Source organism: Micromys minutus (genome assembly GCF_963924665.1).
Source record: "Micromys minutus genome assembly, chromosome: 5".
In the NCBI taxonomy this organism is placed as follows: Eukaryota; Metazoa; Chordata; class Mammalia; order Rodentia; family Muridae; genus Micromys; species Micromys minutus.
This window is the reverse complement of record NC_137974.1, coordinates 30,430,045-30,442,677: the sequence shown is the minus strand read 5'-3', so window position 1 is coordinate 30,442,677 and position 12,633 is coordinate 30,430,045. Positions and strand designations below refer to the sequence as shown.

The window sequence follows — 12,633 nt, the reverse complement described above, 5'->3', positions numbered from 1 at the left end:
AATTTGTGTTGTCACTGCTCAGTCGTGTTCGGGCAGCCATATTGCTGAGATTCCAGGGTATGGCTTCCTTGTCCTCTCTAGAAGACACAACCTTGCTGCTGACTTCCTACAATCTTTCTGCCCGTCTTTCTTGACGTTCCCTGAGGCTTAGGTGTAGATGGTGGACTGAGATGTACCAACCGGTACTCCAAGGTCAGATGTTCTCTGCATCTTGGCTGGCCATGGCTCTCAGTAACGCAGTTCCATCTGCTACAGCAGGAAGCTTTTTGGATGAGGTATGTATTTTGAATGCAGTTAGGCATGTGGAGATTCTCCTCTAAGATCCATGACCTAACTCACCATAGCAAACTAATTAGGTTGATGGTTTCAGACATGACTTCTCTCCTGTTAAAGTAGACTTTAAGTCCAACTAGACAACTGCTAGTTCCTACCAAGAAATGGCTATCATTATTTTCCCATGCTGGTCACTGTTGCTCAGTGATATCACAGCTGCCTTTTGGCGGCCCACCTAACACCTTCAGCATGGAGAAAGGCACTGCTTAGTGGAGGCTATCAGGGGAGTTCTAGCTCAAACACTCCTAATCCTGTGTCAGAAGTGAGTGGAGTCTTCAGCACCAGCAATAGCTGATATTGTTTAGGGACTTTCTCAGACACGCCAGACCAAAAACCTAAAAGGAATTTTTTTCATGCACAGAGCTGGAAAAGATGGCGTATGACTCTTGGGCAGAGTATTATTACGCCAAGTGGAATAACTTCATTTAAGGTATGAATCACACATACACATATAATTCAAATATGTATTATATGCAATGTTAGGCAAATGTAAAATGATTTCCTATGCTGTTTTCAAATATCCTTAGAATTATTTATCCATCCTTCCACCCTGCCCTTCTGTACTGCTTTAGTATAATTCTCATACAGTTCATAAAAAGTAATGAAATGTGTCCCTCAAGTTGTACTGTATAGCCTCATACAGAAGCTCCTGTAGATGGGCTTCCAGTGGGGTAGTTGAAGAAATGAGTAAGTACTCCCTACTTACAAAATACCTAGGAAAACCTATCCTCTCATGGAAGAACAATCTACCCATGGTCACTCTCTTACAAATACAGCTTCTATCCTAATGTTGAACATTAATGATGTCAATAGATAATGTTGAATGAACATTCATGTTAATATTATATAGGCTGTACAGCATATACTTTACTTTTCTAGGACAGAACTCTGTAATACATTCATATATCTTATTTACACTCCCAACTACTCAGAAAAAATATTCAGCTATTTATTTTCATTTTCTCCAGTGTCTGTCTACGCTGGTTTCAGAGATATATCATGATATGTAGCCCAGACAAGCCTCAACACACAGTCTCCCTGCCTTGGCTTCCTAAGTACTGCGCCTGCAGTGTGTATCACCACATCTAGCCTGCATTCCTTCCAGAGTTATTGATTTTATCTATGGATAGAAAGGTCCACAACAACATGTAAGAGCCTGGGATATACTATTATAATCAAGACAAAGTTAGCTCTTCCTTGCTATAGACTTAGTCCAGTAAGCAATACAAACAGAATACGAGTGAAGCAAACTCGCGTGCATGGCATCAAAAAGCCATGCGTAACTTGGAAGTAAACCGTGGGAAGGGCCACAGAGAGGCAGAAATGAGAGCGCACTCTCCAGAGAAAAGAACATCAGAATGCACACACAAATCAAATCAGAAACTACTTCTGAGAAAGAAGGAAGACAGAAAAGGGAAAAAGTATATTTTAACATCAGAAGTCCAAGACCAGCTAGGTGATTACAAAGGTGAGAACAAGAGAATTAAGAATGTCACATATGGCTGAGGGCATACTAATGCAGCGACCTCACAGAGATGAGCTAAGCTTGTCTAAGGTTACAAGCAAGTCCACTAAGGTCTCAAGTTCTATCTCAATACCCTTGTCTCTTGGAGGAAATTACACAAAGTGTCATCTGAATTCAATCAAAGCTCTCCTGAGGTAAAAACAAATGACCCTCAAAAGCTGCCTCTAAAACATCATTCCAATAAACATTCAACATGTCTATTAGTGAAGAGGTTAACAGTCAGTAAAAGACACCTTTATAAAATAAATTCCAGTTTATTTTTCTTGTTCTCAAATCTGCTGTCCAAGTGGCAGATTTCTCTACATAATTTTTGCATTATTCTGGAGAGACATCACAGATGGATGAAACACGGCACATTCCTGAACTTAAAATTAAGTTCTTCATGTTCAAACACATCTTAAAAGTAAGCAAGTCAAAACAGTGAAATAATCTGATAGTAAATCTTAAACTACTGCAACATTTCCCAACTTGCACTTGGCATGTCTTTTACCCACACCTTACTTCCAGCTAAGTAATCAAATTTCTAAATGGAACTATAACAGCATGGCCAGAAAACAGACAATAATGATGACTTAAAATCACATGGTAGATAGGGCTAGCCTTAATCATAATGATCACATCAGTAAACTCACATTAATAAATGTCAGCAGACTATATTCCTTAGTTATCTAAATGCATGTCAATACTACTTATATAGAATCCATATAAAATTTCAAGAGAATATGTTACCAAAACATATACAGCTAGGCAATATTTTAGAATGTGAAATGGATACATACATACATACATACATACATACATACATACATACATACATACATACATACATAACAAGCTGGAGAGACGGACAGCTGGAGAGATGGACAGCTGGAGAGATGGACAGCTGGAGACGGACAGCTAGAGAGATGGACAGCTAGAGAGATGGACAGCTGGAGACGGACAGCTAGAGAGATGGACAGCTAGAGAGATGGACAGCTAGAGAGATGGACAGCTGGAGACGGACAGCTGGAGAGATGGCTCCAGGTTTAAGAGCATTTAATTCTCTTGCAGATGTAAACTCACCTATCAACACACATATCCTGTAGCTCACAACCCTCTTTGACTCTTGCTTCCAGTAGCACTGCACTTCTGTATATCAATCCACACACAGGCACACACATATACACATAATTTTAAGTGTTTAATATAATTTGTGGTCACTGTCCTGAAATTCTTAACCATCTTATCTCGAAATCTAAATTGTGTATTTGTTGTCCAGGAGACTGCCACGCAGCTCTGCGGGGGACTTGCAGTCTCAGCTCACAGTTTTTATCTTTCCTTCTCACTCCGTGGTCTCCTAGCTCCATACAGATCCACAGGTAGTAGACATATACTGTAGGCTAGCATTGCCTACAACTTTAAGCAGTCAGCGAATGAGCAGAGCCTCTCCACTAAAACTGACTCAGATAATGGCCTGTCCTAGCATGGGATGGCCAACCTTTGGACCTGACCTCTGTCTGCTGTGAACTGAAGCAACAGACTACTGAAGGGTGAGCTGATTTGTTTTCACTTCAGGCCAGTCTCATTTTTTTATTTGACTCAGTGTCTTTCTTACCCAAACCTGGATGCTTTCATGAAATAAAAGTTTGAAACTAGAGTTACCAATGAAGTAATACAAGTCAACAATTTTTCTAATATTGAGATTCTCAACTTTTCCTTGGAATAAATTGGTCGCTCCAAAAAGCTGGAGAGATGGATGGCTCAGTGTTAAGAGCACTGACTATTCTTCCAAAGGACCCACAATCAATTCCCAGTAACAACATGGCAGCCTACAACTGTCTGTACCTCCAGGATCCAATACCCTCACCAGACATACATACAGGCAAAACACAAATGCGCATAAAACAAAAATAAATAAACCAAATTATGACTCCATATAAAGTAAGTGAAGGTTGAAGAATTAACAAGAAATATGTCCAGCTAGATAGACATCAGCAATCAGTACATAAAATGAAAGAGGGAAGGCTGCTGAGATAGGAGTCTATACAGGTGTGCAAGGCCACGCTAGAAATTTGTATGATAGATTTACACTTCAAACATTAAAAGAATTCATCAGAGTAGAAAAAAACATAAAGACCAAAATGGCCCAAACTTTAAAGATCAAAAATTTATTGACGAGGGAAATATAGCAAACAAACAAACAAAACCAACTAGACAACTATTTCAGGGAAAGAAAAGCCCAGGTTTGGTAGTTTCTTATGTAACTAAACATCCCAGTAATTCTTACCAAAACAAGTGCATGCCCACAAGAAGATTGATACCAGAATGTTCGTAAGTTTCACTTGTAATACCTAAAAGCTAAAACATACCAATTGTCCACCAACAAAGCAATAGATAAGAAAAGCATAGTCACACAATTTGTACCAGGTACAATTATTCAATTGCAAAGAGGTGATCTACTGACATTTATAACAACCTGGGTCCATCTCAAACCCTCTCGCTGCATGAAAGAAGCTGTATATTCTACACGCACTACACTATTTAAAGTGAAAAAAATCATCTGTGGGACAGGGACTGACTGGTGACGGTTATAGAAAACCCTGATGGAGTTGAGGAATACTCTATATGATGACACTTAGTTTTATTTGTAAATGACAATGGTACAGACTGGGCATTTGTTTTTCTCAGTGCTGCAGAGTGAGACTTTGTCTCAAATTTTAAGAATTAAAAAAAAAAGAGGGGCTAGGCATGGTGACCCACACCTTTCATCTGAACACTCAGGAGGCAGAGGCAGGTGGATTTCCAAGTTCCAGGCCAGCCTGGTCTACACAGTGAGTCCCTGTCTTGAAAAACAAAAAGAATGAAAAGAAGATAAATTAAAAAGAGGACAGTAAGTTAGGAGGAAATGTGGTGAGAGTAGATCAGGACAGGGTTAAGAGGGGAACAGGGAAGAAGATGATCAAAATCCACTGTATGCACGGATGAAATGCTCACAGAATAAAGATTCCAATTGCAAGATGATGCTGAAGACATACAGAGCATAAATGTAAAAACTGTTAAACTATTCTTCCAGTTCTCTGTGTATTTCTATATATTTGAGAGTTTAATAGTGAACGCCACTGAATGATGAAATACGCCTTTAAGAGGAAACTAGTGAAGGTCTTTGAGGGAAAAGAAGAAACAGAGAGAGAGGGGGGGGGGGGGAAGGAAAAAGAGAGAGAGAATCTAATTTACATTGAAGAAGAGTGTGATTCATGCCATGCAAACAATAAACTAAAGGACAGCCAAGCAACAGAAGTAATGATTTCATAGCATGGAATGCACAGGAATTCAAGGAACTGGGAGGAGTGCACAGCGAGAATAAAAGACAAAGATGTCAAATAAAAGGCTTCTAAATATCAGAAATTAAAAACAGGAGTTTGAGGACAAAATTCAATTTCAATATGATAGAGACCTAAGGTAGACAAGAGCCCAGAAGTACCAGTAATACAAGTAATACAATGTATATTGGTAAATTCAAAAGAAAGAAATGAAGGTCATGGAAATCAGGAGAGACCAAAAAAAAAAAAAAAAAAAAGAAAACAAAGATAACTAGAAACAACACAAAAAGACTAGCGTTTCTTTAAAAGGGAAAACGAAAGCCAACAATTACACCTAAAATTCGCCTTCTACTAGACACCTAGAATGGTCTGCTGAGGAGGCACTAGTCCTGGCTCTGAAAATACCTTAGCTGTCAGTTTCCTGCTGACTGAACCTTCCTTGTAATAAGTTACTCAGACAACAGAGAGGACTAAGGCAAACACAGAAGCTGTCTTCAAAGGCAAATGAGCCATTGTTTGCTATAATGTTAGCTCTTCCAACAAAGCAGACAGATAAACAGAAAGAGCTGGGTCCTAGACTCTGGTTGCCTCAGAGGTGTGGCAAGCTCTCTGCTGTGTCTCTCCACTCATTAACCTCACAGGACTTTGGAACAAGGAAAACTCAAATACGTTGTGTTCCTGTTGCTTGGAGTACTGTGAGTAATGCATTTGTTCTGACTTAGGAGTCCTCTGTTTTCTGCCAACAACCATGAAACATTAACAGACTAATTCATTAGCTTATGAAAACAGTAGTTACTTCCATGTGACAGACTCTACATCACTGCTTCTCAACCTTCCTAAAGCTGCAAACTCAGGAAGTGGCTACTTCAAAACTGCAATTTTGCTAGTGATGTCAATCATAATGTATATAGGAAAGATATCTGATCATGTGACCCTCAGTGAAATGGTCATTTGACCCCAGAGGGGTTGTACCCACAGGTTGAGAACACTACTCTATGTTTTACCTGTATTATGGTATTTTAATTCTCATAATAAATAATAACTATGAGGCTGTACTAATATTTGAAATGTTTGAAAACCAAAGGCAAATAGGATGGCTCAGGAGACTTTCTGGCTTCCCTGGGCAGCAGCACATGCATGACATACACATAGAAAAAAAAGAAAGAAAAGAAAAAAAATAAGGTTTTCTTTTTCATTGCAAACAGAACCTAACTAAAAGTCAAGATGACGCTAATGACTGTTTGGTTTTGTTTTGTAGTACTGGAGATGGAACCAGAGCCTGGAGTGTAAACACGCTAGGCCAAGCACCTGGCTACATCCCAGCTCCCTAACTTGACTTTAGCAGTTCAAACCTTCTTCCTTTGCTGATTTATCAGCTGCAACTTTAATTCTCCAGATATAGAAATAAAGTACTCAGAACTCTATAGCACAAGTACTTCAAATTTTGTTTCATAGAAAATTTACATTGTAGAATTGTTAATATTATCTTAAAATGTAAAAGAAGCAAAAACACTTTGCAGTCAAATATGAGAAATAACTACGGTAAACTAATCTAAGCTACTCTCTTTTCTAAAGAACATCTCGCTATGCTAGTATGTTAAAATGCAATCCAAGGATTCCTACTGTTGGCATTTTAGTATACAGTTCATCAAAGTGCTGCTAAATTAACACTGCCAATTTAATTGTTCAGAGTACCTTTTAAATCTTAGTAGTCACCTTATTGCAGGACATGAGCATTCAAAATAGAGAACATCAAAGCCAGAATGTAAGTTGGGATGGCAGGTGCAAATGAGTTAATTACTTAACAGTTTGGCACATTACTCTTTTCCTATCAAGCACAACTAGATTCCCAAAACACAGTGAAAATAAACATTATGCCAGATCTTTTTTTTTCTGAAATTACAAAATTACCAAAACATTGTACCTGTACATTTTATCTACTGTTATGGGTCTCTTTAATAATGGACAGGAAATGGGGAGGGGAACAGTTATTATAGCCAGGAATGGTGATGTGAGACTGTTATCCTAGTAGGAAGCTGAGGCAGGAGGATCATTGGGTTCCTTGGCTACTCAGTGGTTGAATGCTTGTCCAGAATGTACAAGGGCCAGTCTGGCAAAAATAATAGTAATCAAGATGTGGAACCAGCCTGGAGGTCCATCAACAGATAAATGGACAAAGAAAATGTTTATATACATGAGGACTTTTATTCAGCTGACAAGAATGAAAGTACAACAATCTCAGGAAACAGGAAAACAGATGGAACTGGAGGGATGCAATATGTTAAGTGAAATAAGCCAGATTCAGAGAGAAAAAGACATGTATTAAATTTATACATGCATACATATGTGTATGTAGGACACAAAAGTACAAATAGGACCTACAAAATGTAGATTTATGCTAAGTCGATACATGACTGGACAGTGGAGAGGTAGGCGGAGAAAAGGTAGGAAAACAGAAGAGGAACAGAGATTGCAGGGAGGACATCAAGATGGAGCCGGAGAAAGGAGACCTGGATCCTGGTGGCCATAACTGGCTTTAGGTAGAATTGAATATTTTTTAAGGGATTCTATAGGTCTTTCATCTCTTATAGAAGGGCAGTCTGTATCTTTGTCTATTGGATTGCATAGAGGGTTTGTGAATTGAGAATGTGATATATAAACCTACATGAAAAGCTATTGGGTCTTAAGGGTCATATTTACACCAGGCGGGTGGGTAAAGAAACACTCAGGAGCAGAAGCACCAGGGCAGGTGGAGTAAACCGCCTGGGAAGGGAATCTCGTATAGCTCATGGACCAAGTGACAGAATCTGTGCGCACAGCTTCACACTAGAGCAGCAAGAGCTGATAAAAAGATAAGCCATTCATTTTTAATAATTACTGCAACAATAAATTTCAAAACTTCACATGCTAGCTAAAGCAATTTAAAAAAAATCCTTTGGATGGCCTAAAGAAAAAAAAAATGGCCTGAATAAGTCGTATACATGGGTTAAAGACAGTATGCCATTCTGATCACCAGGCATCACCAGTGTGCAGAGCTGAGTTTTAGCTCTTTAAAGAAGAGGACATTCGCCCAGCATTCCACAGTTCCCTATCCCCTAACCTCATCATCCTTCATCGTAAAAGACGTTTACTGCTCCAGCTTATTAATCATTCTAGAGTTTCAAAATAAGGCCTGCGCTAAAGGCAGCCATAAAATAGGCATGCTCATTACAGACGGTAGGCTTCCAGACTGGACACTGGCTAGAGTCTACTCAGAACTGAAATCCAGTTGCATCTCTGCCATGTTACCAGACAAAGCCACTCTCAACAAACCAAGATGTATCATCCTAGACACACTTACCATGCAACCACCAAAGTAAAGGAATGAAAACACAAGTTTAGACTATAATAAAACTCTCCAATGCTTCTCCCTATAAAGAATAATATTCTATCTAAAAGAAAGAATTTATTTAGAATGACTGGTTTTGCCCACAGCCTTTACAGAGTGGCTCCACCCACTCAAAGTCTCTACAGGACAAGCTTCAGTTTTGAAGGCAGAAAACATGTAGTGTTTTATACCTACTTTGAAAGTTTAGACAAAAGTAAACTCCAACATTATCTGAAGAGATTTTGAAAGAAAAAAAAAAAGTAGCTCAACTAGTTACCTCTATCAAAAGCAAAAAGAGACAAAAAATAAATTATTTACTATTAAAACTGTTTAAGTATTTGCCATGGTTGAACCCAATAAAGAAAAACAACCCAAAGAAAGGGTTCAAATCAAATTATATCACTTAGAGACACAAGTAGAAATGGGAAAGATTTGAGAAGCAAAGCAAGTATTAATGATAAAATTATCCAGGATATATGTGTGGCATTTTATTTTTGCAAACACTTAGAAAGGGGGAAATGTCTTTAAAAACATAAAGTCACCCAAAACCGACAACTTGAAAGTCACCTTCAATAAATTGGCAAGATTTTTGTTTCCTAAACCATTCTGAAAATGTTGATAGTTTTCAGAAAATTCATAATCTGAATCACCTGGCCATGTTATAGCAAATGAACACAAATGATACAGAACTCTTACCAAAGAAAAATGAAAAATTAAGTCTCTTCAACAGTCCTTCAGATTTATCAAAAGGCACAACACACATGCAGATAGACTGAAAAGGTGACATATGGGACTAATGTACAATTTTATAAACTCAACATGCAAATAGCAACAATATACTCAAACGCTTTTCTTCTCTCCCCCACTGTTCCACTAAATCTGTTCCACTAAATTACCTAAAAGTTTATAAGTGAAAATGCAACAAAGTAAATATTGCCGACAATGATATTTACAATAGTCATCTCCAATGAGGGCAAAAAATACAGACATTCTGACAAAGAAAATACAAGGTGCATTTTACTCCTCCAAACACAGCTGGTGGTGTAGACACTTGAGAGGTGAAACTGTGTATTAAATGGAAACTATTTTTTTCCCTAAGAAAGCGCTGCACCTCCCACCGAAACCCACCCAGGCACACACGCAAAGCAGAGACAGGTTTTTTTTTTTTTTTTAAATAAACGATCGATCACTGTAATACTAACACGGTGGAAAAGGGCAAAAAATAACAAGGTTAACTAGAACAGAGGCACCTTCCCCATCGGGGCTCTTTTCTCCTGGTCCACAGCCCCTCACTGCACCCAACTCTATAACCTCCCACAATTCAGAACGCCGGTCGCCTCCCCGACAGGTACGTGCACCCAGCCCCGCCGCCGGGGGACACCACTCACGGCTCACGGGTGTCTGAGTCAGGGAAGAAGGAAACGGCGGGAGGGGGAAAAAATGAAGCCGGGGCAAGTTGGGGAGCGCCGGGGTGGGGGCTTGGCGGGGCGCAGGCCGTAGGCTGCGGCCGGGGTTAGGGGTGGGCTTGGAGGAAAGGTGGGCTGGGCAGAAAGGGGTCCGCCGGGGACGCCGCGCGGTGACCATCCTCCCCGGGGCCCGCGCACTCACCACCTGGTAGCGGCCAGTCCCCAGCTGGTGGTGATCCATCCTGCCCGCCTCGGGGTCGGGCTTCCGAGCGGGCGTGTCCCCTCGCCGCTCAGCTCCCTCGGCCTCCCCGGTCGACGACGTAGCCGCCGCAGAGCCCCTTCTGCCGCCTCGGGTTCTGCCGCCGCGCTCGCCCGGCGGGGCCGCTTCACTTCCTGTCGCTCGCTCGGCTCCGGCAGAGACCTCCGCGTCGCTCGCCGATCGGCGCCGGAGCTCCGGGGAGCCGCGCGCGTTACTGAGCATGCTCGGGGCGGACGCGCATGCTCTCTGGCTCCGCCGGCGTCCCATCCGCAGCCCCGCTCCGAAGGTGTCCCTAGGTGGGAGGAGATGGAAAAGTCAGGCAAGTCCGGGGGAGCCTTCGAGGTTGTCAAGCCCGTCGGGAGTGGGCGGTGGCAACCGAAGCGGAAAAGAAAAAAAATCGCCCCACTTGATTGGATTTTCCCGTGAGGGCAGGTTTCACTCTGGAGCCAGTGAATGCATCGTCACTGCGGAGACCTACGCTTAGGAGAGTGGAGGCGCCGCGTCCCTAGTGCACCTGAGGACAGGTCGCCCTTTTACTAGTCCCCAGAATAGAGCATCTCAAAGAGATCCATCTCAGAGCAGCCCTAAAACGCTCATTCGAAATCATTAATGACGTAATGAATTATCAAATATCAGAGAGATATGCATATGTAAAATCATATGTACATACATAAAAATCAGCTTTAAAGTCACAGGAAAATGTCGAGGAAGGAAAAAAACAGTCTTGCTTTCTGAACACGCATAGCCGTCCTCAGTGGAAGAGCACATTGGTTTCAAACGTTAAACCCATGACAGCATATCATTATCACCTAGAATCCATAGATTGGATTTTGCATTGTGCATTGGAATTCATTTCGAACATTATACGTTGCAGTCCTGAAAAATAGGCCCTAGCTATGCATTGTTATAAAACATATCGAACAGTTTCATTATTCTGAAAATCCTGTATAAGGCTTTACCCTCCTCTTCTGTTTGCCCACCTTTTTCTAAGAGATTTACAAATGACTCTTCAGACATATTCCAATGCCTTACAGAGAAAGAGGCCTTTAGAAATAGGAAATGGGAAGGACAGAAGAAAATAAAAAGGTGAGATTTCTTGTGCTAATACTCAAATACTCCTAAGATTTGATAATGGTAAAGAATCACTTTGTGGCTCATCATCATCATATACCCTGTGACTGGCCACATGACTGACGCACCTCTCTCTCTCTCTCTCTCTCTCTCTCTCTCTCTCTCTCATGTTTTTCTAACAAGCAGAAGACTATGGTGGACCAGCAAATCTGGCCCAACTATCCTTTTTAAAATTCAAACCCTTTCTCCATAAATTTTCTTACTGTGGAGATCCCCTAGGGGTTGGGGGAGGGAGACTTGGAGAACATCTCTCTTTGCTTCATATATGTACAGAGAAGATTTCAGAAAGAAAGGAAGCCAGATGAAACTAGTTCAACTAGCCAGATACAACAAATTTCAATAACTTTGGATAATTATTAGCTAGAAAAGTTAAGTCTGATATTTTTATTTTTCAAATGATTTATCAGTTCTATTAAGATCATCTTAAAATATCTAATATTAGCATTGCCAGTCCAGCAATAATAAAAAAAAAAGTTGGTATTGGCATACCTAATTTTCTTCATATGCTCCAATGTAATGCATGTTAGATCCTAAGATAGTAACTCTCCCATTTAATTGATATTATTTGCATAAGTACTAACTCCTTACAGTATTGTTCTAAATAGAAGTCATGAGCTAAACAACACCCAGTGTTAGCAAAGAAAAATTAACTTCCTATATAACTTGTTATCTATAAAGGAAATTTAGAATTGAATTCCTGGCATCCTTTTATTTTCATTAGCTCCTTAGGTTCACTTGTCTCTAAATTTTATTACTTCTAAGAAAAGGAGGCCATTGAAAATCAGAGACCTGACTCAAGGTAGACACCCTGAATCCTGTTGATAAATCAACTTATGTTACCCACACCCAGGTTCTCTGAATGTTTTGATTTTCACAGAGCAGATGGCACAGTTTGATGACACAATATATTTTCAGTGAGGAAGTTTGAAAGAACAGTGAGATCTGAATCTAGTCACTGTGAGTGTCCTGTTTTAGCCTCCACACAACGCTGTGATGTAGGTAGGCATGACTGTAGTCAATGCTTAACAGAGAGAGAAACCAAGGGACAGAGTGAGCAGCAACTTTACCAATGCTAAAGTCACCAGTCAGTGCTAATAGATACTTGGGCCTTCAATGTTAGGCACCGTGCTAAATACTGCAGTCTAAAAGAAGGACAAGTCCCCGTCTCCTTTCCCCTTCCTGTAAACTCATTTGTGGCACTGTGAAGAAGAGGTAAAGGAAAGATTTATCATAAGTAGCCAGTCCGACTCTCTTCAGTCCCACCCTTTTCACCCATAGGAAACCGTGATGCTCTCTCACCATTGCAGAAGAGG

General features: G+C 40.5%; 1 protein-coding gene across 1 annotated transcript in view; it reads right to left on the bottom strand.

Moving 5' to 3' along the window:
* NDFIP2 (Nedd4 family interacting protein 2) overlaps positions 1-10,456 on the bottom strand; it is a gene marked incomplete at its 5' end in the record, with an annotated part of 42,520 nt that extends 32,064 nt beyond the window's left edge. The window contains one exon of the mRNA XM_080917535.1: positions 10,133-10,456. Within this exon, the coding sequence (XP_080773661.1) occupies positions 10,133-10,456 (324 nt within the window). The remainder of the gene's footprint in view (positions 1-10,132) is intronic.
* Between the last annotated feature and the right edge of the window lie 2,177 nt (positions 10,457-12,633).